The sequence below is a fragment of the Pagrus major genome, chromosome 5, assembly GCF_040436345.1.
Source record: "Pagrus major chromosome 5, Pma_NU_1.0".
Classification (NCBI taxonomy): Eukaryota; Metazoa; Chordata; class Actinopteri; order Spariformes; family Sparidae; genus Pagrus; species Pagrus major.
This window is the reverse complement of record NC_133219.1, coordinates 40,566,003-40,594,001: the sequence shown is the minus strand read 5'-3', so window position 1 is coordinate 40,594,001 and position 27,999 is coordinate 40,566,003. Positions and strand designations below refer to the sequence as shown.

At 42.8% G+C, this 27,999-nt stretch overlaps 4 protein-coding genes across 4 annotated transcripts; 1 reads left to right on the top strand and 3 right to left on the bottom strand.

The window, feature by feature from the left end:
* Positions 1-37: 37 nt before the first annotated feature.
* Positions 38-10,520, bottom strand: ercc6l (excision repair cross-complementation group 6-like). Its single transcript, XM_073465370.1, has 3 exons — positions 10,394-10,520; positions 7,619-7,663; positions 38-5,206 (listed from the first exon to the last, which is right to left on the bottom strand). The coding sequence occupies exons 1-3, from the start codon at positions 10,447-10,449 to the stop codon at positions 1,279-1,281; spliced, it is 4,029 nt and encodes a 1,342-aa protein (XP_073321471.1). The 5' UTR covers positions 10,450-10,520; the 3' UTR covers positions 38-1,278.
* A 4,328-nt stretch (positions 10,521-14,848) lies between these two features.
* On the bottom strand, positions 14,849-17,233 carry sdhaf1 (succinate dehydrogenase complex assembly factor 1). The gene is made up of 2 exons (XM_073465395.1): positions 17,036-17,233; positions 14,849-15,825 (listed from the first exon to the last, which is right to left on the bottom strand). The coding sequence occupies exon 2, from the start codon at positions 15,395-15,397 to the stop codon at positions 15,149-15,151; it is 249 nt and encodes an 82-aa protein (XP_073321496.1). The 5' UTR covers positions 15,398-15,825; positions 17,036-17,233; the 3' UTR covers positions 14,849-15,148.
* Positions 17,234-17,504: 271 nt separating this feature from the next.
* On the top strand, positions 17,505-21,710 carry nudt18 (nudix (nucleoside diphosphate linked moiety X)-type motif 18). The gene is made up of 7 exons (XM_073466213.1): positions 17,505-17,579; positions 18,434-18,609; positions 18,697-18,807; positions 19,124-19,226; positions 19,413-19,536; positions 19,780-19,904; positions 20,064-21,710. The coding sequence occupies exons 1-7, from the start codon at positions 17,507-17,509 to the stop codon at positions 20,444-20,446; spliced, it is 1,095 nt and encodes a 364-aa protein (XP_073322314.1). The 5' UTR covers positions 17,505-17,506; the 3' UTR covers positions 20,447-21,710.
* Positions 21,711-21,800: 90 nt separating this feature from the next.
* Positions 21,801-27,633, bottom strand: LOC140995551 (protein FAM240B). Its single transcript, XM_073465572.1, has 2 exons — positions 27,509-27,633; positions 21,801-21,912 (listed from the first exon to the last, which is right to left on the bottom strand). Exons 1-2 carry the CDS (start codon positions 27,628-27,630, stop codon positions 21,801-21,803), a joined length of 234 nt encoding a protein of 77 aa, XP_073321673.1. The 5' UTR covers positions 27,631-27,633.
* Positions 27,634-27,999: the final 366 nt, after the last annotated feature.

The window sequence follows — 27,999 nt, the reverse complement described above, 5'->3', positions numbered from 1 at the left end:
AACTTCATGTGACGTCGACACAAAGAAACTCTGAAACTGCGAATAAAAACTGTTTTTACTAAGAAAATGATTTTTAACTTTTTCAGAATACAATATATACAAGAGCAGTTTGACACAATCGTTTTTCTAATCAACAGATGAGGAGAAATAAAAATGTTACTGTTTTATCATAATGAGTGAATGAAAACACAAAATGAGGTGAACATGGAACCACTGACCCGAATACACAAACACCTCCACAACTGTCCTGTCTGTAAACACACACCAGCAGCAACAACACACAGTTATGTGTTTATAAAAGTTATTGTGCCGACAATCGTTTGTTGGTTGGTTTGTCAGCAGGATTACACAAAAACTGCTGAACGGATTTCCATCAAACTTGAATGCAGAATAGACCCGATTAACTTTTGGTGCCGATCCAGATAAAGGGACAGGATTTATTTCTCTTTCTTTAACGTTGTTTGTTTCTTCTACAGGGAATGGTGAGTGAGTGAATACAGTCTGATGTGGATCCCGACTAATATCCGGATCTAGCGGATTTAACTGTTGTATTTGATATTAGCTCAGGCTTGGTTGGATTACAGGGGACCGTTGGACGTTGGCGGAGGTGTGTGATCTACAGAGTGCAATTCTAGTCCAGCCTTTTTATCAATTTTCAGGCAAAAATGTTAAACATTGATTACCTCCGAGCTGATATCTTGATATCTTGCAGAAAACTCTATATATATTTCAAGGTTTGGAACTGTTGGCTCCACAAAACAAGACAACCGATGATCACTGAAATCACTTTGAGGACATTTCGACAGACATTAATCTATATGATCTATATGAATGTTTTGTCAACACATATTCATTATATTACAGTATTATTAATGAGCCCGACTTACATATTTTTTGGCCGATATTGGCCTCACAGACGGATCAATATCGGCGTATACGTTGTCAGATACGCGCAGATATTATCATTTTATTTTTTTCCCCAGAACATCATGGAGAAGAGACTCTAACCTTTTAGGTCAGTTTACCTTTTTCGTACTTAAATTTAATTTTGGAAGGTAAATTTTATTGTCCAAGTGTCAAATGTTCCTTCTCCATTACATTTGTATCTTTTTGTGTTTGATGACCAAATTTGAGGGCTCATTGCTCAATTATCATATCACGCCCAAAATCCAGTATCAGGCTCTAATTAAATGCACATGGGATTTATTGAATACTGATCGTCAGAGGAGTAATTTCAGGATGTGGTCGAGATTGTTTTTCGATTGTTTAAGACAGATGTTATCTTCTCTGACTCAGCTGCCGGTACAGTTGGATGGTCATGAGCTGAATTTCAGGATCTCCAGGTTTGATGTCAATAGCTCTCAGGAAGAAGCTGAGGGCGTCGTCCAGCTCCCCTTTGCTGTAGTACTCCCTCCCTCTGCTGACCAGGGAGTCGTAGCTCTCGTCATCCAACATGACGACGTCTGTTGTGCCGTTCGTCTCGACTCCTGTAGTGACGGTGCACTGATCCATTCTCTCGGAGGAGGTGAGCTCAGGTTCGCTGGTTGATTCTTCCAGGTTACTGCTCATTTCCTCTTCAGACTCATCAACACTGTCTCCTGACTTAGAGTACTCCTCCTCCTCCTCCTCTTCTACTTCTTCTACTTCTTCTACCTCCTCCTCCTCTACTTCTTCTACCTCCTCCTCGCCTTCTGTGTTTAATGTCTCTCCGATGGTCTCCTCCAGCTGGAGCTCATCATGGGTTAAACCGATGATGTCCTCCTCTTCCTCTTCGGCCTCATCAGAATGTCTCTTTGAAATGTTGTCATTGTAACTTTCCTCCTCTTCCTCCTCCTCCTCCTCTTCGGCCTCATGAGAATGTCTCTTTGAAATGTCATCGTAACTTTCCTCTTCGTCCATGTCTTGGTTGGTCTCCATGTCTTGGATGATGGAGTGGAGGAGGGAGCGGCGTGAAGCCACAGAGGTGTTTCCTCCGACGCTCTTTCTTGATCGGAGAGGGGTGGAGCCAGATGGTGCTGATTTAGGCGTGGAGGCTCCAAGAACCTGGAAGGAATTTTCCAGTTGACTCCTGTTCAACTCCTGCGTATCATCATCATCATCGTCATCATCAGCATCTTCATCTTCTTCACTATCATAAATCACAGCTGCTCGTTTCTTCTTGGTAGCTATGATGGAATCGTTAATCGACTCCATTTTAGAGTTATGGACACTGTTGAGACTTCGCCCGAGTGCTTCTTCATGTTGTCTCTCAGAAAGAGATTTATTTACATCAAGACTCCCCTCCATCTGCAGCTGTGAAAGCAACTTCCTCTCCTCTGCTTCCGTCTCCTGAGGATCCGGGACATCCTGGTCTGAGAACATGTCGCTGTCCTCGAGCTGTAAATTGAAGTTGCCTCCGAAGGACTCGAGCCCAGTGCTGACTCTGGATGATGTGTCTGCTTTGAAGCTTGAATTGGATGTTTGCAAGACAGAAAGTCTTTTGTTCTTTAGGGGTGTGGGATGTGGGTGCCCCAAGTCCATCCTGGAGTCATGTTTTGAGTGGGAGAATCCATTGAGCTGTTCTTCATCTTCATCAAACGCTGTGATGTATGCCTGGCTGTTGTAACCTGTTGAAGCAACAGCAGCTTCAGACATCACAGACTCGTCCATTAGTTCTTGAACGGAGGCATCTGCAGTATCACCTGCATCATTGACCTCTGACATCACCAAAGACCCCTGAAGCACTTCCTGAGGAGAGGCGTCGGCTGCTTCTAAGTAACTCTTCTCCTGCTTGACAGACTGGTGTTTCAGAGAATCCAGATCTGTCTCAGAAAGCTTGTCTTCGCTGATATTTACAACAGGTTGTTCTTCTGTCATACTTTGATCTGCAGTTAGATCAATAACTCTGTCACTCAGACTCTGTTGGCCTTCTGTCTCGCCAGAAGAAGACTGGTCCAAGTCCACCACGATCGGTGACCGGTTTAAGTTGTTGTCATGTCGTGGATAGGAAGGACTTGGTCTTGGATTTCTTTTTTTCTCATGAGACCGCTCTCTGTCGTTGTTCTCCACTGGTTGTCTGAGCCAGGCTGGTTCTGTGCTTGATGCCATGCTCTCTGCCAGCTGCATCTGTAACTCTGACTCAGCCTTCATCAGCTCCTGGGCCTTCTGGACCCTCCCTTCAATGTATTGGTGCTCTTGGTCCTCGGGGGCCTCATCGTGGTTGATATCGAGAGAAAACATGAGATCGTGGTCGGTTATCCCAAACATCTCCATGGCGTGGAGGTGGGCAATGTGCTCGTCCAGTTCGGGGTCTGTCCGTCGGTGTCTGGAGTGCAGGGCCTGGAGCTGCATCTGTGTGGACGAGGACCGGGTGTCCTCCAGAGTGAAGAGCTCCTTCAGCTCCTGCTTGCTGAAGTACCGAAAAGGGTTCTTTTTATCTCCGGTATTCTGTCTGATGAGGGAGTCCTTGAAAACCTGCCGTCTGTAGATCTTCTCCTCAACTGTGCCGCACGTGATCAGTCTGTAGATGACGACGTTTTCAGTCTGGCCTATGCGGTACGCCCTGTCAACAGCCTGGGCGTCTGTTGCCGGGTTCCAGCTGGGATCGTAGATCACGACTCGGTTTGCTGCTGTTAAAGTGATGCCAACTCCTCCGACCTGGGTGGTCAGGAGGAAGACGGAGTAACTTTCATCCGTCTGGAACTGAGAGATGCGTCTCTCTCTCTCTGCAATCTGTGTAATTGTGCCATCCAGTCTCATGACTTTGAAGCCTCTGTTGCCCAGGATGCGTTCAATGATGTCGAGCACTTTCCTGTAATGTGCAAAGACAAGTGTGCGGTGGCCTTCTTGCCGCAGCCTTTCAAGAAGAGCAAAGAGAAAGACAAGTTTCCCAGACTCAGATATTAAGGTGTTGTCAGGAATGTTGGCGTTGCTGTGAGCGTCTGTCTCCGTGTCGTCGCTCTGCTGACTTTCAGCTGTACTTTCCTCCAAGCCTAACTTAGCGATGGCAGCGGCAGAGAGCAGTCTTGGGTGGTCACACAGCTTTTTCAGTATGTTTAATTCAGCTAGAGGTGATCTGGTGGTCATGAGCAGCTCCTTGATGTGGTCCAGTGAAATGAACTGCCTGTATATGTCTTCCTGAACAGAACTCAGGTAAGTCCAGACAATCAGGTCGTTCTTTCTCGTCAGTGTGGGCATGACTGCTCCAGAGTCTTTTGGATGGTCTGGAACTTGGCTGTCCTTTTTGTCTGTATCTTCCTCTTTGCACTGGTGTGCACCATTCATTTTTTTTTTCTGCACTTCTGCTTTTGTCCTGCGGAGGAAGTACGGTTTTATTATGGCCATGAGGTTCTCAGACATCCGGGACCCGAGGGCCTTTTCCCCTGGAGTGGCATCCTTCTCTCTGGCACGAGTGATGGGGTTCTCGTACTCTGTTTTAAACGTTTTAGCTGTGCCAAGGAGAGTGCCTTGGCAAGCGAAGTCAAAGAGAGCCCACATTTCTTTCAGGTTGTTCTGGACTGGAGTTCCCGTGAGAAGAACTCGGTTTTTCGAAGGTATGGCGGTGGCACTCTTGGCCGTTTTGGTAGTTGTGGTTTTTATTTTGTGTGCCTCATCCAGGATCATGAAGTCCCATGTGAACTCTTTGCCGTGGTAGGATGACAGTTGCTGCCAGTTATTCATAAGCATAGTGTACGTGGTGATGATGACGCCACCTCTCCTCTGCACTTTCTCCAGATTCCTGGTCCTCTCTCCTTTGCTGGTACCGTGAAACTCCTTGACTCTCATGCCAGGGGTCCACTTGGCGAACTCCTTGGTCCAGTTTGTGATGAGAGACGTTGGCATGACCAGCAGTGTGTGTTTGACCAGCTCGTTATCGTACATACCAGAGAGGAACGAGATCACCTGGATGGTTTTACCGAGCCCCATGTCATCTGCCAAGATCCCTCCTTTAAGACGATCTCTGTAGAGACTGTACAAGAAGGCCACTCCGTTTCTCTGGTAGTCATAAAGCTTGTCATATAAATCTTTGAAAAGCATCAAACCGCTGCCGTTTACATCGACAAACTCTTCATCTTCTTCAGAGTCATCCTGAGAAATAAGTTCCTCAATTTTCTTTATCCTGCTTTCAAGTTTTTGACTCTGGTGGATGCTGTACGCCAACTTGAAGAACTTCAGAGCTTTGTGCATGTCACCTTGTTTGGCAACGTTTTTACCATCTTGAATGAATCTGTAAGAAGAAGAAAAAACAAATCAAGGCAGTTATTAATAAGACAATGTTGGAAGAGAGTTTAGCTGTGAAATAAAATAAGGTTTAAACAGTAGATTTATCTTATTGATGACTTACTAGACGCAATCTCAGAAGCATTTCAACTTATAAAATCTAACAGTCATACATGTTTTCAGTCTTCTGAAGGTGCTGTTGATAGAAGCCATCTTGATTATGAAGAGCTGGTTCTGAACTTGTTCCAAATCAACAGGAATCAAAAAGTTGCTCTAAAACAAGCTAATGGATTCAGATGATACAGGGTTTTTTTTGCACTGTGGACATCTTTACATTGAAAAAGTAGTGACTTGACCGAGAAAGCAGAGGGAAGATGGGACACGAGGTACTTTATCTCTCGTACCTTCTCCAAAGAAATGTTGAAGATCTGTTAAACTCTCACTCACTGTTTGTATTTTTCACTCATGTTATAATTCATGTAATAGGATCACAACACACCGAGTAATCAATCAAATATCAGGGCTGCTGTTAATGGCAGATCTTTGTGATTAACCTCTTGTTTGTCCACAATCTGAAGATTCAGTCTACTGTCACAGACGAGGAAAGAAACCAGAAAATATTCACATTTAACGAACTGACATGACAGAATTCCGACTTTTTTGTCTTTAAAACTCACTTAAAACAAGTGACAGATTATCAGAGCAGTTAGGGATTCATTTAACTGTTGGCAATAATAAAATAATGGCTGCAGGTCTATCAAATGGATCATGATAACAACCTATCTGACACTGCTGCTGCCTGGTTTATATATAATAATACTTTTCTAAGCAGGAAATAAAAAACATATGAAAATATGTCAATATATGAGGCTTTAGGCTCAAGCAAAACTCCTGACTCTACACCTAAAGAAAATAACCAGTAAAAATACCTTGTGATGAATTTCATGCAGACTGGTCATCAATACAGTTAATCAGAGCAGGTAGCCTGACATCTGCTGCTCAAAATGAGCTACTGCACAATCAGTTGCGGGGAGGGAACACTGCAGAGCGCGGCTGATTTTAAAAGATTTGTTGTCTGATTCAAATCAATCTTCATTTAAATGATACCATATTGATTCACAAAATCCTGAGATTAATCTATTTTATTTGCCTTTTCCTGTGGACATGGGTCTGAAATAACACCCAACAAACTACAAATGAAGGCAGATTTTCCAATAATGATTTTAAAAACATCTCTGCCATGTTTTTATGTAATTTACGAACACACTTCTTTCCTCTGCTGTCTGTCGGAGTTTCACTCACAGCACAGTGTGATGGCCTCCTGCCTAGCAGGGCCTGTTTTGTGTGTTTCCTTTGCTGCTTGTTGTTTGTCTTTCAGGTGACTGGCTGGTAGACGGAGCCCGGTTAGGTTAACTGGGAGCACCTGGCCAGTCTCCCAGTGGGTGGTGGCCTATTTAAGACCTGGCTGCCATCTCTCACTCTTGCTTGCTCCATCCTGACGGCACCATGTTTTTGGCTTGGTTGGCTTCGGCCTGGTTATTTTACTCCATCCAACACCTCATTAACTCTGGCATCAATACTCAGATGACCACAAAGGTTGTTGAAGATGGGAAAGTTTCTTTTTTTCCTACTTTCCTTTTCTGAAATACACAGGCCTACATCTGTAATTACTTTCCTGTTCCTTCGATACAACGTTTTTTTAATTTTTATTAGAGGCTTATATCGTGACAATATCTCATTATTTCTCCACAGGCAGATTTTAAACCACAAATCTCTGAAACTATTTAATTAAATTATTCAAGGAAACATTATTATTATTATAATACATCGAGTTAGAGGGTTCATTGTACAATTTAGAGCATTAGTTCTCTTCTAAAATATTTCATATCCAAGCAAAATCAGTTTGTAACTGAAATATCCTGAATCGATATCAGATCAAGTCGAATCAGATGAAGAGGAAGTCAGTGGCGATACGCAGCTCTGCTGCAGGAGCAAACACATGCTACCATCCTAAAACCTAAACATATTTCATTTCACTCTCATTTAAGATAAAAAAATGTACCAAGAAGCTGAAACTATGTAAAGTTAAGTAATTTCTTCTTGAAAAATCACATAAATCATTAATGATCATGATAGTTTCTGCCTAATTTCTGTTGATAAACTAAAACTTTAATTTCTACTGTTGTCAGATGTAATTGAAGAAAGGTTGGACGGCTTAGTTTGGTTTCAGAGAGACTTTAGTTTGGATCGAGGTCATTCAGTTGTTATCCTTTAAACTTTGATTACTTCTTCCACTCCAGAGATCCACTTAATAAATATGCATTTGTTTGGAAGAGACCAATTGTGATGTGCCACCCAAACAGGACTTTTGGGGGTGTAATTATCCTTGGACACCATCAATTTTATTTGTGAGAATTACCTTTGGTATTGCTCCATCTTGTCGTCTGTATCCATGGACAAAGACCTGCCAAGACAAAGTCAGGGTTAGACTGATGTCTCACAGTTACAGTCATGAGAGCTGGGTGTGTCGAGAATATCAACACACCTGGTTGTTAGTGCCAGATCTTATTTTCTGTAATTAATCAAACTTCGGAGGCCAAAGGAGGATAAAAATCGACCTTATTAAACTTCCCATAATGTCAGCACATGATGTAATAACAGAAGCTAAGACAACAAGATGGTGGTGGAAAAATACTCAGATCCCAGTCCAAAGTATTTATACACTCATTCTGAATTAACAGAAACACAAAGATTGTGATTTCATGTAGGGCTGGGCAACATATACGATATATAACTATATCGTGGTTTTGGATATGTTCATATGGTGATGTGTCATAAGTGATGTAATTCCCTGGTTTTAAAGGCTCTTTACAGTAAAGTGATGTCATTTCCTGAACTCACCAGACTTCTTTACTTGTCTTTACTCTCTTAGTCATTATATCCACATTACTGATCAGAAATCTCATTGTGTTCAGATTTTATCAAAGTACCAACAGTCATCACTACATTATTGTTGCAATGCTGATATCAAAGTAGGACATGTGTGGTCAAAAATATAACGATATTTGATTTTGTTGCACAGTTCTAACACTTATGAAGTGCTTTTGAGAAGATTTTAAAATATCGAGGTATATTCAATTCAATTCAATTCAATTCAATTCAATTCAATTCAAAACACTTTATTTGTCCCCGAGGGGCGATTTAAAAGGCACGAGGAGCAGCATCATATAAAGTGCTATCGTCAGTATTTTCAGTGACCGTCACAGTCAAAGTGCTCTGTGCTTCAAGGTAAAGTGCTGTGTGCATTCAGTCAGCTGAGGGGCAGTGATGGTGGGACAGGGAGGGTCAGAGTTCAGGAGCTGGACCGCTGTGGGGACAAAGGCGGCGTCCTCCTCTGTGCTCTGCAGCGTGGACAGCGAGTGCAGAGTGTGTGAGGGGTCATGTAGGATCACAGAAAGCAGACAGAGCTCTAACAGGCTGTCCAATGATTTTAGAGCAGACTTTGGTGATGCTCAGTAAACGTGTCCGATCCTGCAGGCTGATGGAATAAAACCAGGAGATGAATGAAAATGTTAGGACACTCTCGATGAAGGAGTGGTGAAAGGTCAGGAGAATGACTTTATTCACTCCAAACGATCTCAGCTTCCTGAGCAGATATTGTCTCTGGTGGCACTTTTTCAGGATCTCCTCAGTGTTCGCGGTTGGTTAAAAAGTCGGTAATCCACATGGTGAGCTGCTGATCCAAATTGAACCGGGTTATTAACTTCTCGGCAAGGATGTGTGGCTGCATGGCATTGAATGCAGAAGGGAAGTCTGCAAACAGGAGCCTGGCGGTGGTGGTGGGGGTTTCCAGATGTTTGTGGCTGGTCTCCAAGATGAATATCTTGGCGTCGTCCACTCCCCTGTCGGCCCTGTATGCGAACTGCAGTGGGTCCATCAGTGGCTCAACAGACTTGGTGATGGAGTTTTTGAAAATCCTCTCCATCGCCTTCAAAAGGAGACCTCCACTTTGTTCTTATAGTCAAGCTCGGCCTTATTAATGGCGCTTGAGCTCTCGATTGACCTCCTTCTTTTCCTCCTCCGAGCCAGTGAAGAAAATCCTTTTCTTCTTATTGAGTACTTGTTTTAGTTCTTTAGTGACCCGGGGTTTATTGTTGGAAAATATTGTAATGGTTCTGGTTGGGATTATACCGTCCACACAAAAGGAGATGTATGATGTCACTGTGTCCACCTGCTCATCTGGACAGTAAACAGCTCCAGTCAGTGGTTTCAAAACAGCCCTGCAGTCTGTCGATACTGTCTGGAGTCCACTGTTTGATGTTTTAGTTATTTTGTCTGACCTCTTGACTACAGGTCGATAAGCCGGAGCAAGCAAAATGCTATTATGGTCTGCAGAGCCTGGGGGGGGGGGGGGACGACTTAAACAAACTAAATGAACAAACTCTCTTTGCTGTTTTACTTTGTTTATGTGTGGCGGACCCTGCCACCTTTCTAGCTTCAAACAGTGTTCTGGGACCTTGTTTTTCTCTCAGAACAGCTTGTTTATTCACGTATGGAAAAAAGTTAGTATTATTACTCATTAATATTGTAAATACTAAATTCTGTTTGACCACACAGAGCCTCTGTGAGGAAACGCTGCCCAGCCCCTGTTTCAGGTGATGACACACAAATGACAACATAAAGATTATATTACATTTCTGCCAATAAATCCCCTGAATCCAACACACTGGACCTTTAAATGTATCTCGCTCTTTATAAGAACATCGTATGTTTTATGTCATATCTTAATCTGAGAGGTGACTAATGACGTCAGACACATGTTAAATATTTCAGTCAGAAAATGGAAACACTCAAGTACTTGAAATATACTTTAGTGCAGTAACGTTACCTGAGTACGTGTAAGATACTGAGTTAGTCGTGATAAAAAGACTAAAACATATAAAGTGTAACCGTGTGATCAGCACCAGCTGACACACATTTATGTTTATTCCAGTGTGAGTCTTTACAACAACACAACACGTTAACAACACAACACGTTAACAACACAACACGTTAGCATAAACGGCGCCTCTCACTGAAGTTAACCTGTGGGACGTTAGCACTGATGCTAACTGTTAGCACTGATGCTAACAGTTAGCATCAGTGCTAACAGTTAGCGGGTCTCGACACTGACACAACCGTTGGCTTTACTCACTTTTCCAGTTTCTGAGAAATCGCCTCAACTTCACCATTTTGCGGAGAAACATCCATCCTGACGCCGACACGAAGAAGCGAACACCGCCGGGTGTGTAGACGTGTTTCCTCGGGCAGAAGCAGACACACGCACCGGTGACTCACGAACCAGGAAGTCGGTCTGTTGATGTGTTTGAACCCGCAGCTTTTTCCCCCGCCATTTTTTCACAGCCAATCAGAGAGGTCGCTGTAGTGACGCTACGACGTGGTTGTCCAATCAGGAAAAGAGCACGTAAAGTGGGCGGGACTTATGTAACGCACAGCCAATGAGCAGCGTCGAGTTTTCCATCAATGTTTTATTAGAAATCTTTCAGGTTTTTATGGGAATTTCCGATTTGAGCTTTGAGAATTTATTTAATGTCCAGAAGCCAAAAGACAAACTGAAGAAAGGGAATAAAAGAAAAGTAGAGATGGAAAAACATGTCATCCATCCAAATGGAAATGTGGAATAATAATAATAATAATTTCTCCACCAACAAAATGGTGAAGCCGACATGATTTTTAAATGCAGAGCAACAAGGATTTAAAAAAACACTCGAGTCCAAGTATTCACAACCCCCATATTTATTTTAAGAGTCTTTAAAATGTGATTTTTTTTTATTGGAATTGTTTCTATGCTGCAATAAGAAAAATCTGATTTTTAAAAAATTAACAGTTAAGAGTTTATATGCTGCTTCACACGTGTGTAAATATGGTAACACAATACTGGAAACTTTGTGTATTTGTAGCAGAAACATTTAATGTAATAGAAAATATAATAAACATGGATGAATCTGCCAACGTGTGTTAAGAAATCTGGAAATTCCCTCAGATAAAACCAGGAGCATGAAACACACCCAGTTCACTGGTACATGTCTCGACAAGTTTCACCTGCCGGCTGTAAGACTTTCAGAAAGATCAAGAGGAAAGTCTTCTAACGGCCGAGAGAATAGTTGGTGGATCAATATATATTTCTTGACCTTCCAGGTGGAGTTTTCCACACTGCAGTCAACATTTTGTGATTTATCAGCGATGTTTCATCATCAGAGCTTCAGCTCCTCCAGCAGGTGTTTCACCTGCAGAGCGTCAGAGTACAAACGCTCAACAGTGTTCAGGATTCTTTGGTTTCTCCACAGTAAAGACTTGTTTTTGTACATGTTTGTGTGTTGATGTCACTTCCTCCTGCGGTCTCCACTGTCACGGCAAAAGCCACAAAGACAGATAAGATCAGTGACTCTGCACTACAGAGCAGACAGTTTTATTATGAAGGGTCGTGGAGGTTCAGGTGAAGGCAATGATACAGAAAAAGCTCTTTTAAGCACTTTTCAAAAACTTTCAAGGTAGTTTTGGTGACATTGAGAGGACTCGTGTTTCAGATCTACTTCAAACCAGCAGAGCTCAGTCTCAGTTTCTGCTTTCGGATGGAAACATAAACAAATAATGACACAAATATAATGTATAATATAAAAGAATGTTGAATTAACACAGTTTGAGCTAAAAAGATATAAAATGTGGAAGTTTTCACATCTTTGATAAATATTAAAACATTCAGAATATCGGAGCCGTCTCCAGAGCTTTGACTCGAGCAGCGAACACCAGAACTCTCTTCTCCACTTCGGCGTTGATGGTGGCCTGCGAGGCTCGAGGGTTCTCACGGAGAAACTGTGAGATACCGAGGATACACTCCCTCTGAGGACACACACAGACACACACACACACACACACACACAGTGATGAGCTCAGAAGTAGTGAAGTATAAAGCTGCATGAAAAGGAAATATCCATGTACCATCAAACACCATCAACAGAACGTGAGGAAATACATCACACACAACAACGACTGACAAATCTTACATGTTAGTAAAAATCTTATTCTTTGTAATGAATCTCTGGAAACAGACAAACACATCTGATGTTTTGTCGGCTCTTAATTTGATTTTTATGTTTATAATTAATCAAATTGATCTTTAATAACAGTCCCTGACTTGATGTGTTGTGTCCGTCACTCTCCTCTCCTGCTTATTATATAAATATAAAGTAACGTAAAAGAAAATGACCCTTCAGGGTTCCCGTACATGACTCTGACTCATCCAGGAGCCTGTCAGGTTCACACACAGCAGATCAGCTGTCATCCTGGTAAATTCTGTACGTTTCCTCCTCACAGCGCCCCCTGTAGGCGGCAGACAGTCACCTTGTAGGCGTCCACTTGGTCCTGGCCGGTGATCCGGTTCAGCAGCTCTCTGCCGACCTGGAGGCCCGTCACCGCGGCCAGCATCCTGCGGTCCTCCTCAGTGTCAGAGCCGAGCCATCGCAGCAGCGCCATCTGCAGGAGGGAGGAAGACATTTAAAAAAGGAGAGTTATTTTACAAGTTTTAGCTCTTTAACAATAAATCTTTGCTTTTCTCTCTCTTACTTTCTCAAACATTAAAGCTTCCCTTTCCTACCTGGTCTGAGCATCACCTCAGTACAGTACTCGAGTAAATCTACTTCTCACATTACACCACTGGGCTCTTCTTCTGTTAAAACACCAGATCAGAAGCTGTGTTTTGTTTGTCAGAGTAGTTTAATTTTCCTTTCATCATCTACTTATCGTCACTCCTGTGCCGAAAACATCACACCTGTTCTTCTTCACTCCCTGTTCCTGCAGTCAACAGTCATCCTGGGCAGACGGCCTTCAGATATTTTGCCCGATTTATCTGAATTAATGTACAGAGTCGACTGAAACTCTACATGTTGGTATCAATGGGGAAATTGTTAGAGATGTCTTTGATTTTAGGTGCGACTGTTTTAAACGACAGATGTATTTTTTTGTTTCTTATGCTGAGGATGTTTTATATTGTTTATGTATTGTATTTTATATCGTCAAACTTTTGTCTATATGAATTTTTTTTTCAGTCTTGTGTAGTTTAAAAGCTACATTAAAGACATTTCTGAATGCTGTTATTTAAAGGATTAAATATTTAATTCTTCCTCTATTTAATTACATTTCTATTCAGTACCATTGTGGCTACAATTTCTTCTTTTTGATTTTTGTTTCTTTTTGATATGTTGATCTCAATGTGACTTTCTGATTGAATAAAGTATATTAGATCACATTTCTTCTCTCGGGATAGATTTGTGTCCCGTGTGTGTTTCAGTTTGTTCTTTGAAATCTCTCCATCTGTGTGTCCACTAATTCAATACTGTAAATATGATAAATACACTTAATATCTGAGTTTAAGGAGGATGTGTGTTCTTTCTTCCTTCCATATACAGATTACATAGGCTGCAACAGGTTTATATAACGTAGACAATCACTGATACACTGATTTTCTACCAACGATCACCCTCCCAGATGAGGATGATCTGACGCTGGTTTGTTTGACTGAATTCAACCCCATCCCATGATAGGTGATCTACAGGTGATGATCTACAGTTCTACACGTGTATTACTGTTGTTACCTGTTTAAATTATCCAAACCCAGTGTAAAATATTGTTATTGGTTTGATAATTTGGTTTGATTGAATTACAGACCTGAACATCTGAACAATCATCAATAAATATTAAAGTTTCACAGGTATAAAAACCTTCTGTTGGAACAGATTTGTGTGTTTTCTTCTCACCTGCTGAATTAACTGAGCGTTGCTCATCTCTCCTCCTGAGTTCACTGAACCCGACATGACGGAAAAAACCGAAAAACTGACGAATAAGCGACAAAAACACAAAAACAGCGGACAGCTGAGATTATACAAACCCTGAGGACCTCCGCTGCTGCCAACAGTTTCAGCTAAATTTGATATTTTTACAGATTTCTACCGAAAAAACATTATTCTGTCGACTGGAGGCTGCAAGATGTCGCACTTCCTGTTTACATCACTTCTTCTTCTACGGTGTCGTCCAGGAGACTCCGGCTGTTCGTGTCTCATCCGGAGCGCTGCTGCCGCCCAGCGGCCACACACACGCACAGCGGTCACACACACGCACAGCGGTCACACACACGCACAGCGGCCACACACACGCACAGCGGTCACACGCACAGCGGTCACACACACGCACAGCGGTCACACACACGCACAGCGGTCACACACACGTACAGCGGTCACACACACGCACAGCGGTCACACACACGCACAGCGGTCACACACACGCACATCCTTCAAAAGTCACTTTAATTCAGTATGTTCAGCCGGTGTCTCCTCAGACTCATTTCACAGGTCCAAGGTAGGTGTAAAATTACCAAGTGACATCTTTGAAATTAATTTTAAATTCACCGAAAATTGTCACGATAATTACCACAAAATGTCTGGACAATTATCCCCATGATTTAGTAATTACATGCTGCTTTTTTCAATAATCAGTTAATTAGTATCTGGTTATTTCTCTATTACGTTTCCAGGTGTTAAATGGTATAAAGTGGCTCTATGTTACTGTGATAACAGCAAAATGAATGTGTCCCACATCATTTATACACTTTTATTTATTGTTATTAATATCATGTGAAGTCAGAGGAAGTTTTATGGATTTTCATGGGTTTACAGTCACTTGTATATTTGCTGTATTACAGCTCACATCACTGTTGAAACATCCAAAAATGTGTTTTATGTTCATCACATCACATGTTTTCTCCACTCTGAGACTGGACTTGAATGCAGCATCTCAGCAGGAGGTTTCTGGTAGTGACCGAGTCTTTGACAGGTCTTGGTCACAAAGCGTCGTCGTGCAGGTCAAAGGTCAGAGTTCAGAGTTCAGAGTTCAGAGGTCAACTCTTCTCAGCAGGTTTGGAGAAGGAGCCCAGCTGTTTGGTGTTGACGTCCTTCAGCTGCTCCAGCTGCCTCTGTGCTCGTCGGTACAGATACTCGATGTGCATCACGTCCGTCTTCTTGATGCGAGCGTTCTCTCTGAACTCATCACGGATTCGGGGGATGAAGCCGGGTTTGTCCTGGCCGGCTCGCAGGAACTGTCGATACAGAGCGAGGATCTGCTTCTGCAGCTTACTGTGACGCGCCATCGGCAGACCAAAGATCTTCTCTAAAACAGAGGAAAAACTGAAACAAGGCGCTGACAACGTCGCCACTGGAGTATGTTCAGCTGCAGTTCCTCTGATGTCCACTAGATGCTGCTGTCATCAAACTCTGACTGTATTGAAGTGAATGTGAAAAACTCCAGTTTCTCTCTACAAACTTTGAAAAGCTGGACCCTGAATGTGTCATGAGTGTAAAACTGGAACTACAGACTGAAATCAGAAGACCCTAAACGCACCACGACTCTCCACTTCGTCCCTTTCCTGTCGGGTTTTCGGGCTCAGATCCGACAAACAGCCTCATCACTTCATTCTCCTCTGAGCTGAGGGGATGCAGGGGGAGCTCTGATTGGCTGAGAAGTCTTCTAAGGTGTCAGGTGTTGAGGTGATGGACGGAGGGAGGGTCTGATGTTTGACTGAGGGAGTAAAAAACATAAAGATCATAAATTACAGTACAAGAAATAACTCACAGGAATCACCGTTAACGGTCTGAACAACATTCACTGTGTGACACAGAAGTCCTGTTTTCTGAAGGTGAATGTTGAATTTTATAAAAGTGTATTCATTTATTTATGATGTAAGAGGAGGTGGTCAGGCTGTCTGTCTCTGCTTCACAGCCCTGTAGGAAACTTTGGTTCTGCCCACCTGTTTTTATGCACATTGTTCGATTTGGACGTGACAAACTTAAATAGAAAACTCATCTGAAGCTCTGAAAATTTCCATCATATTTTCCATTATTTGATGTTTGACTGGAGCTTCCTGTTGATCTACTAGTTGATTAGATGTTAACACAGCTGACAGATTGTTGTCAATCACTCATTGTTTTTGTTGTTGTGGTTTTACTATTCTTTTCCCCCCTATTGTTTGAATTATTGTTGTATATGACATGTTTGCTAATTATGTTTTTATTGGTCTATTTGCTCTAATCTGGGCTTGGTAACCATTTCTTTACTGTTATTACCACAGTTAGCACCATATCTGTTTCGTCTGGCACATATGAATGTGAATTCAGGGCATTTCTGTAGAAGAGCCTCAGTCAATGTTCCCTGAACACACAACGGTTGACGAATAAGAAAAACATCTGAGCAATCAATTAATCATCAAGTACAAAATTAAAAATGTTATTTCCTATAAAATCCAAACATTAACCTCATATTCAATAACTATTATCAGTAACTCAATACATTAACTATTAAGAGGCAAACACTGTACTTCTGCTCATAAACATGTTTGATAACTTAAGTTATTCTGCAGATTTCATGCTGCTGAAGCGCCACACTGTTTACATTGATTTATTTTATATCAGCAACATATAATAACATAAAGACATATTGATTATGACATTGATTACAATATCAGTCTCTCCTTAAACATTAAAGCATTTACACTTTTTTCCAGAATGAGTTTTGCAGCAGTAGCAGATGTGACAGTAGCATTAGCAGCATTGGTAGCATTAGCAGCGTTAGCAGCATTAGCAGCGTTAGCAGCGTTAGCAGCACCACAAAGACAGGTAGAATGTGAGTTAAAGTCTTAGTGCTCAGCAGCAGTTGAGGAGGTGAAGCTGAACACCTGAACACAGTAAAAACAACAGAAACAAACCAAATGTGAATTAAACCAGAGACTCACCTGTTTGTGGATTAACGAGCAGATTCGAACTGTTTCCGGTGGTTCAACTGTTTGTTTCTGTCAGAAGATCATCAGTGAGTTAATCAATCCAAGTGCACATTGATAAAACACACTGTCTGTGTTTAAAAGGCTGTGTTAGCTCACATAAACAGCCTCTGTGTGACCTTACACACGTTACAACACCACCGTGAAGCCGGCGGACTACAGGAAACGGGACTTCCTGTCATGAATGTCACAATAAAACACTTATTATGGGCATCGACTATTAAAAAGGCTGCACAATGTTTAGTTTGTCAACGATTTCTAAATGAAAAGAATATTACTTGTTATTCTTGCAGGTGCGGATCACTGCTGAGCGCGTTAAAGGCAATTTTAATGTGTTTCAGCAACACCGAGTGTGAAGCTGTTCTTATTTTGAAAACCCCAAACCGGAAGAGGAAGTGCATCTCCTGTGTAACTCCTCGGTGTCAGATGAAAACAGAGCAGCAGTCAGCTGAGAGCAGCAGTCAGCTGATCAACGCGGCCGCTCGCTACAGGAAGGCTGGTCAGTTTAATAATAATCTCTCTGATAAATGTTGTTTCCTGCTGAGAAGGTTAATAACAGTGAAATTAACGGATTATGTGCAGACATTAGCTGATGTTAGCTGCTGTCAGTGCTCTGGTGTAGCTGAGCCTGTTAGCATCATTAACCCTGTGTGTTCAGCAGCGACAGCAGCTTAGTGACGAACAGCAAATACACCAATTTAATATTTATTTATTGTTGTCTTTTGTGTCTAAATAAACGGAGTGAGGGAACCTATTATAGCACGTGTTTATATCACATGTATTACATACATGTGTGTTTGAGTAGGCTCATTGTACTTAATACTTCTACTTAATATCACTATCAAAGAAAAGTAAAAAGCCAGACTGGTGACTGATGCTGACTCATCACAGTGTCAGTAACATCACATCACCCTGACAGCTCACTGAAGGATAATCAGCAGCTCCAATGCTTCATAGTAAAACAGCATTTATAAGTGCATGTATATCTATAAACATGCATAGCTATATATACAATGTGTGTGTGTGTGTGTGTGTGTGTGTGTTTATATGCACGTGGACTGATTATTAGTAATCAAGGAGATCAATAATTGAAAGTTGGAGCTGATATACGTTTGCAGTAAAAATAAAAATCTTAGTGTCAACATTTTAATTAAGCACTGATGGAAAGTCTGCAGGTCATTGTGCCGTCCGGTACAGTAAATGTTTACAAATCTGAACGTAGAGTCAAAAATCTTTTTGGTTCCATAAAACCTGTAACTGGTTTTATCTTTACAATATTTTCTCTTGTCTGTCAAACACAAACTGCTTTCAACACTTTGAGATGTAACCTTATGTGCGTATGTTTACCTGCAGACATGGAGGTGACGGAGGCGGAGCAGCGGCGGCAGGTGGAGGAGCAGGTGGAGATGCTGCTGAGCGGTCAGGGGTCAGAGGTCAGCGGCTGTGACGTGGGCCTGGAGCAGAGCAAACCAGCGACTCTGAGGAAGAACGTCACCTACATCGTCTGCGGCGTCATCTTCAACGACAAGGTGCTCTGTCCTGATTGGTTCCTACAGGACTGATGTCAGAAGCTACAGCTCAGACAGAATGTAATGTGTGTGTGTGTGTTCCACCAGGAGGAGGTGCTGATGGTGCAGGAGGCGAAGCAGGACTGTTACAAGCAGTGGTACCTGCCTGCAGGGAGGGTGGAGGTCGGGGAGAATCTGGAGGAGGCGCTGAGGAGGGAGGTGAGACACACACACACACACACACACACACACACACACACACACACACACAAAGGGGCAAAAAAAAAAAATCTGTTTTATTTAATCAAGAATCATTTGTAATATCGAGAACAGTAAAGGTGAATGGAATGAGACAATGTTTGTTATTTACGAGCAGCCCCTGAATGCACCATATAGAGCAGAATCAGGCAGCTGTTTACCAAAAGAAACTATGAACAAGATAAAAAGTCAGAGGTCAGTTAACACAAGGACATCCGGATCGTCCCCCCAACACACACCTGTCCCTGTTACCTGAGTTACTGCTGTTTGTCTGCAGGTGAAGGAGGAGGCGGGGTTTGACTGTGAGCCAATCACCTTGCTGCTGATCCAGGAGCAGGGACCACAGTGGATCCGCTTCATCTTCCTCGCCAAAATTACAGGTCAGACGTCACACAGCGTAAACTGAACCTGAGTCCAATCTTAAAGGAACAGTTCACCCAAAAATCCAAATTCAGTCATTATCTCTTCACCCCCATGCTGACGGAAAGAAACCTGTTCTTCTTCTGCTGTTTGACTGTGATGTGTGGACATCTGTGTGTGTGTGTGTGTGTGTGTGTGTGTGTCAGGTGGGAGTTTAAAGGGTCTGTCAGCAGCTGATCAGGAGTCTCTTCAGGCGTCCTGGTGGGACAGACAGTCTGCCCTCCCTCTGAGAGGACGAGACATCCTCCGTCTCATCGACTGCGGCCTCAAGTACGACATTAAACTGTCTCTTTTTTTTAATGCTAAGCTAGGCTAAACACATGAGGAATAGACTTTAAACAGCTTTTTAAATGAAAAGTTGAGAGGGAAAAGGTCTCATCAACGACTCAGAGACAAACAGGGTTTCATTTCGACAGAGTAATTTATTACGCTGCTTCAATCTTGCTTTTGATGGAAACAGTGAGTTTGAAGCTGAATACTCACACTGACTTTGGCTGGCTGTGCTGCCTTCAGGTACCGTCAGGATCCCTGGCATACTGCCACATTACCTTTGGACCTGAGCTGTCGTCACGTGGTGCAGAGACTCGTCCTGGTCTTCACCAACGCTGAGCAGCAGGTGTGGGTCCTGCTCATCAAAGGTAACGAGCTGCTCGTCAGATAAAAACACGTCGACTTTTTCAGTTCTTCAACATACGTTCCTCTTTTTAAAGATTTTAACTCAAAATATCTTTCACAGTTATATCTATCACACAGTTGGTTAGATCTTCAGTTCCTATCTAACCTCCTCTGTCCTGCAGCCCCGACGTTCCACCTCCCCATAGCGGCGGCGGTAAAGACCCACGCGGTGACCTGGGCAGCCAACATGGTGGTGCAGGAAGCCATGCCGTCAGCGTACTACGACCAGGACGTGAACACGCTGGGCATCTTCAGCCTGCAGCACAACGGCAGACAGCACGGGAAGACAGACGGCTTGTGCTTCAACACGCTGGTGGCGCTGGTGCCAGACCACGTTCAACGCAACGAGGACGGGGAAAAGGTGGAGCGGAAAGGGACGGGTCAGCCTCCGCCTGTAGAAAACCATCGATACATCTGGCACCAAGTCCAGAAACAAACGCTGAGAGAGAAGCTGCTGGAAAAGACCAAGAACACCTCCATCTTACCGATCCACAGCCTGTACTGACCAGAATATATCTCTGATTATATCAACGTATCATCGCCTCTGGGATTTACCAGGACTCTTATTGTGAAGGGAACACAGACTGTTGGCTTTAAGAAAGGAGCTTTTAATCTGAAAGAAAGACCTGTTCAGACCTGGTGTTAACATCTGTTTTATCTGATGTCACTTCCTGCTCTATATGAAACAAACCCGTCCATCACCGGACCAAACAGACTCCATGTTTCTACTCAAAGACAGAAAGAAGTTCATGTTGAACATTTGCTGAATTTACAAGAAGGAACAAATAAGTCAGAATCAGTCAGAGACAGAGTTTCACACAGTTTATAAAGTGTCTCCAACTCAACAACTCACTAAACTGACACATTTTTTAAGGGAGTCTGGGGACAAAGAAGTCGCCTATACTGGTTACTGTTTAGTGTATCTGTAAAATGTGACATGTTTAGCATCAATAAAATGTTTCTTCTTTCATAAATTGAGTGTAAATGGTGAAATCAGTGTAAACAGTGTGTTCAAACAGCTGCTAAATGTTGGCAGGTCAGACTTTAGCACTTTAGACACAGAAGCAGACAGGCTGGTGCAGCCATGCTGCCACAAACTGACACTTTTTACAAGGAAACACACAACTTACTGTTTTCATTTAATGCTGAATTTACAAGAAGGAGACAATGATTCAGAATCTGTCAGAGACAGAGTTTCACTACGTTATAAAGTTTGTTTTAACTCAACAACTCTTAAAATCACCACATTTGTTAATGGAGTCTGGTGATGTTGTGGTGACTGATTCAGTGGTTGGATCACGTCTTAATGTTGACACCAGGTCTGAACAGGTCTGAAATGTCTAATGTTGTTGAAGAGTTTAAAGTTTGTGAATGGAGCAATAAAATATTGATATTTATGTTTGAGTTTATAAGAAATATTCTGCTTTAAATTAATAATTAATATACTTACTGTCTTTCTTTCTGGAAGTGAGATGTTCAGATGGATCTCACTGTCATGTCTGTGTGTTAAAAACAGGGAAGAAGTCAGGATGTGGTTAGCTTAGCTTAGCTTAGCACAAAGACTGAAAATGCCATACACCTACTGGCAGCTCTAGAGCTCCATAAATAACACGTCATATCTTCCGTCTTTAATCTGTGCAGGAGGAAATGAACAGTTTTAGGTTATTTTCTGGAAGTGCTTCTTGTTGAACAATAAAAACCACTGTAACATGCTGTTTGTCAAGAAATAGTATTTAAGCCTTTGCAGAATTAAACTCACAAAACACAAAGCTGATCGAGGAACTTATTTGCCACAAAGTCACTTTATTGCCTTTAACGTTAACGTGACAGCGTTTGTCTTCGTCTCTGTGTGTCTGAGCTCATGTCTGGTCAGCTGAGTTCTCCGTCTTGGGCTTCCTGACGTATTTGTCGTTGAGGCTCTTCAGGTGTTTGGTTCGGTTCTCCAGACGGACCAGCCACTCCCCCCTCAGCCTGAAAACACACACACACACACACACACACACACACACACACACACACACACACACACACACACACACACACACACACACAAAGGTTTCCTTTAGTTTCAAACATGGCGGGTGCTCTGTTGATTTTTACAGGCTGAAACAGAAACAGAATAATCCAAGTCTCCAGAAATCCCAAGATCCCAAACTGATTTGAAAAGACGTTATTTACACCCTCGATGAGCGTCGAGCTCGAGCACCCGCTTCAGACTTCAGCTTTAAAGAGGCTTCAGCAGACTGTGATCACAGCAGACGAGCTCATCAGGAGGAGATGATGGCTGAGCCTGACTTTATATCATCAGGAGGAGATGATGGCTGAGCCTGACTTTATATCATCAGGAGGAGATGATGACTGAGCCTGACTTTATATCATCAGGAGGAGATGATGGCTGAGCCTGACTTTATATCATCAGGAGGAGATGATGACTGAGCCTGACTTTATATCATCAGGAGGAGATGATGGCTGAGCCTGACTTTATATCATCAGGAGATGATGACTGAGTCTCTTCATCTGATGATGTTTCAGAGTATGTGTGTCCACACTGTGTGTGTGTGTGTGCGTCTACACTGTGTGTGTGTGTGTGTGTGTGCCGAAGCAGCAGTGATGTCACATTTAGTGTTTAATGTGCTGCTGAGTTCAGGAGGATCTGGTGTCTTAGTGACAGCTGAGGTGTAATCACCGACACATCAGCGTTTCACTTCTTCTTTATTTCACCGTCAATCAAATACACACCAACATCACTGCGTGTGTGTGTGTGCGTGTTTGCGTGTGTGCGTGTCTGCAAAGATGGAAAATGTGTACGAGACACAAAGAAAGTCCAGACATACTGTACGTGAATAAATGCAGTTGTGTTTATTCACGTCTGTGTGTGTGTGTGTGTGTGTGTGTGTGTGTTTTTGTGTGTGTGTGTGTGTGTGTGTGTGTGTGTGTGTGTAACCTAACCCTGACTGTCAGCTGTGCTCGCTGTCTCTTCACCACCTTCCTGTCGAGTTTTCTGGATTATTCCATTTGTTCTCTCAGCTGCTGATAATCCTCCTGACCTCAGCAGAGGCAGACACAAAGAGACACGAAGACAGACGGACCGATGGACAGACATGTGGAGAGACAGACAGACATGAAGACAGACAGACAGACATGAAAAGAGACAGACATGAAGACAGACAGACATGAAGACAGACATGAAAAGAGACAGACATGAAGACAGACATGAAGACGGACAGACATGAAGACAGACAGACATGAAGACAGACATGAAAAGAGACAGACATGAAGACAGACATGAAGACGGACAGACATGAAGACAGACAGACACTTAGCAGTAAGGGCGTCACGATTCTCCAAATCCACGATTTGATGACTTTTGATTTCTCGATTAAATTTTCGATTTAAACATTTTTTCTTAGACTTTTATGCCCTTACAACTGTCATTTTAATGTGTTACGAGATGCACTTGAACGCACCATGATGTCCTTGTCGGCGCACACATCCTTTGCCATACAAAGCAATGTAGATTTCAGAGTTTAAGACGTACACCTGAATGCACCATGAAGTCCTGAGTGTCAAACTCCGACAGCAGAGAAGAGACGCAGAGAAAAATCTACACCGAAACACGACAGAGCGTTTTTTTATTAGATAACTCACATTTTAGAAGATGGACCATAGAAAAATTTGACATCTTTAGTAAAAAACAAAAACAACAACTAAATTTATGCTTTGAGGGGAGGTCAGGTGATCTTAATACTGAAGCACAATATGTCATTTCTGCCGTACGGCTATGAAAACAAAACAAAAGATATTTACTGGTGTTGTGTCGGTGCAGATTCAGACCTTCTGGAGGAATAACCGGTGGGAGGAGAGCTCAGAGATTACTTCTGGGATTAAAAAACTGATTTAGTGACTCAGGCGAGGTGTTTTAAAGTTTTCTTCACGTTGTGTTTGGTCTCGTTCTCAGACTTCCTCTCTCTCAGACTCTCTCCTGAAGTCACAGCGACAGCGACCAGATGAAACGTTACCTGAGGAAACTTGTGGATTTCTCTGGTTTGAACCTTGTTGGAAACATTTGGGATGATGTAAGAACACAACTCAACAACATATCCAACGAACGTCGAGTCATTTTTAGAGATTGTGATGCAGAAATCTTACAGATTGTATCTTTAAAGCAGCAGTCTGTTGTTTTGTTGAAGAAATGTTAATGAGCAGAGAAAGATGTTTTTCTGCCTAAACCAACTAAATAATCAAACTCTTTGTTTTCATGACTGAATAAACGAACTGACCTGAAGGACAACACAACTTATACTGTTCTCTTGAGAACCTCTGAGAACAGCTTGTTCATTCACTTATTTCTGAGTTTGTATTATTACCTCATTAATATTGTAAATATTAAAATTCTGAGTTTGAATTTCTTCTCCAGAACTACACAGGTTAGTTTGATCCCGTCTGAATGAGCCTTAAAAACAATTATCCAAACAGTTTCTGATTAATTCTCTGTGGATCAACCAATCGCTGCAGCTCACGCTCACACCGAGCTGCATCGAGACAGTCCAGTTATTTTTAGTCTCAGCTGGACATTAATGTGGAAACTTTGTGTCGACAACATGTGAAGAATTTAATTTAACTTCACACACACGATGACGATGTCATCATTCAGAGCAGGACTCCTCTAATGTCAGCGTCTGCCTGCCTGTCTGCCTGCCTGTCTGTCTGCCTGCCTGTCTGTCTGTCTGTCTGCCTGCCTGTCTGTCTGCCAGTCTGTCTGTCTGTCTGTCTGCCTGTCTGTCTGCCTGCCTGTCTGTCTGTCTGCCTGCCTGTCTGCCTGCCTGTCTGTCTGTCTGTCTGCCTGCCTGTCTGCCTGCCTGTCTGTCTGCCTGTCTGTCTGTCTGTCTGTCTGCCTGTCTGTCTGTCTGTCTGCCTGTCTGTCTGTCTGCCTGCCTGTCTGTCTGTCTGCCTGCCTGTCTGCCTGCCTGTCTGTCTGCCTGTCTGTCTGCCTGTCTGTCTGTCTGCCTGCCTGTCTGCCTGTCTGTCTGTCTGCCTGCCTGTCTGTCTGTCTGTCTGTCTGCCTGTCTGTCTGTCTGTCTGCCTGTCTGTCTGTCTGCCTGCCTGTCTTCCTGCCTGCCTGTCTGCCTGCCTGTCTGTCTGCCAGTCTGTCTGTCTGTCTGTCTGTCTGTCTGCCTGTCTGCCTGCCTGTCTGTCTGTCTGTCTGCCTGCCTGCCTGCCTGTCTGTCTGCCTCCATCACTCATCGCTCTGTCATTATCACCTCTGCTCCCTGCAGCACGTTGTTCCAGCCTGTGGCCGGGTCACACATAACGCACACAATTAGCGCGGACTAGAGCCGGGGTTAGAGGCGACAGGGGGGCGGATAGCTGTGGCGTTGGGGGGTGCATGGTAATAGATAGCAGGAGGATTAGGAGATACATGGTATTGATAGGTGGGGGATTAGGGGTACAGGGTAATGGATAGTGGGGGGATTAGGTGTGATGGGCTGAGGAGGTGGTGTGAGGTTAAGGGGGATAGAGGAGGAGAAGACAGGAGTTAGGAGGGATAGGGCTAATAGCTGGTGTAGCACTAAGAGGTGAAGGTTTAATAGGAGGATGTATATCATACACATGTACATCCCATCATAATGCAACGAAGGAGAAGCTGACAACTTCACTGTGACGCTGCAGCTCCAAACATTGAACCACCAGGCGAAGGTGGAGGAAATAACATACATCTCTTATCTAATCACCAAAATAAATTATGGCAATGTTTGTTCCTGCAAACTCTGGATATCATGACATTTTATGTTTCTTTATTTTCAATTTTTATTTAAATCTTTACTGTACAACACTGTTTTTATGTTTTGGTTAGGTTTAGGCATAAAAACCACTCGGTTCAGGTTACAAAAACATCACGTTTTGGCTTAAAATACCTTTTTTGTCACCATAAACAGGCTGGAAAATGTCCCCACGTCGCCTTAAAAACATCCAGTGGTTTCATGCTGACAAATGTTGATTTCATCTTAATAAAGGGTGTAAATAACGTCTTTCAGATCAGCTCTGGGATCTCGGGGCTTCTGCAGAGTGTGATTACAGCAGACGAGCTGTACGGAGACGTTTGATGTTTTTTTTTTAACCTCTGCCACAGAGTTTGTTTTCATGCGTGTTCATATGTTGGTTGGTTCGTCAGCAGGATTACACAAAAACTACTGAACTCCATTTCCACCAAACTCGTACGGCGGATGAGTCTCAGCCCAGAATAGACCTCATACAGTTTTGGTGCGGATCCACATAAAAGGACAGATCCAGGATTTTTTCTCACTTTTTGTACATTGTGACATGGATCTTGATTAAAAAGAATCAGGTGTATTGAGGTGGCAGGTATGTCTGAGTAAGTTGAATCACTCCCTATTTTTATGATGAAGTCTTTACTGTAGCTACTAAGCTAAAAGTGTTAGCATGCACCGCACATCGAGGGTGTAACTAACGTCTTTTCAAATCAGTTGGGAATCTCGGGGCTTCTGACTTCACGATTCATCCAATCATTGTTAATATTTCAGTCTTGAACCGATCGACAGGCCAACTTTGCCCTCCACAGAGTCATGTTAGCATATTTAAAAGATAAACTTACAAACGTAACCATTCGTGTTCCATCAGTGACAATAGTTGAAACATCTATAAAAACTATGGATGGTCATTTCTTTTTTTCAGCTGACAGGTGGAGGTGTGTTCAGGTTTCAGTCTGGCTGATGTTTCTGCTCATTAGTGATCATCATCACTGAGACCTTTAACAAGCATCTTGTCTGCGCCTGTCGAGGGTGTGTGTTTGTCCTGGTATGTCCTCCAGCTCGCTGAGAGACGAGAGGCTGCTTGTAATGAGACGGTCTGTTTTTAGATGTGTCTATTTGCCAAACAGTCACATGTCTACCACAACTTGAGCCACAGACACCAGGTTCAAATACCGCGATGGATCGGCGTCTTTGGGAAAGAGGCGCTTTGCCCAGAGGAAGGTGTCATTTTGGGCATCCCTACAAGCCGTGCACTCCTTGTACAGCTGGAGAGTTAAGCCTCAGCATGTTTGTGCTTTGTGTCGCGATTTTTCATGGTCAGAGACTTCGGAGAGTAGGTTGAGGACTGATTTTATTGACACCTTGGTTGTTTCTCATATTTGTGAAGGAAAGGGTCCCGTCTGCGCCGCTGTTCGCGGTGTAAGTGCAGTCTCATCAACGGCAATGAGTCAGACTTTCCTCGATCACAATATACTTGATCACAATATTATCAAGGGTCTAAGACCAGAGGATGTCATTCACTGTACAGATTGTAAAAATTCAAACGTTAACTGACTCTGTGTGTTCTCTCATTTTCCGGAGGCATTACTTCATCAGAAGTCATACGATGTAGATATGTTGGGTTTTAGCTTGTTTGCTGCAGCGACGTCATGACCCTTCCTTTTTTTTAAGGTTCCTTGGCAGAAACAAGGGAATGAGTTTGCTGACACTTTACACAGTGGACTGCTACAACTGGTGAAACTCGGAGGAAACTACAGTGATTGGTCAATTTGTGGGTAAGTTGTGTTGTTTCTTACTTTTGGAGCGCGCTCTTCTCCACCCTCTGCTCCTCGCTCTCGACATGCTCAGATTGATTACTGATCCTCCTCTCCCAGAACGTCTTGATGTGCAGCCTGTCGTGGATCAGAGCCACGTTCATCTGCAACAACACAACGCTGACAACACTGACTCTGTGGAGAAGCTTCGTTTCATTGTTATGTGAAAGGTTTTAAAGTCGACCTCCAACAGTGACGTCACAGTGCACAGAGCATCGTGAAGGAGGAAGTACTCAGATCTTGTTGTAGTGAAAGTACCACAAAGAAGAAATACTCTGTTACAAGTGCTAAATGAATTAAAAATATAGTATCAGTACTTAATTGTACTTAAAAGCAGTAAAAATACTAATTTGACAACTGACTCCATACAAAACTTACTGATGACACAACATGATTTTATCAAACTGTGACTTACACACCTCAATAAGTAACACAGTAAAATTATCAATACCTTGAAAATAATCAAGTACAAG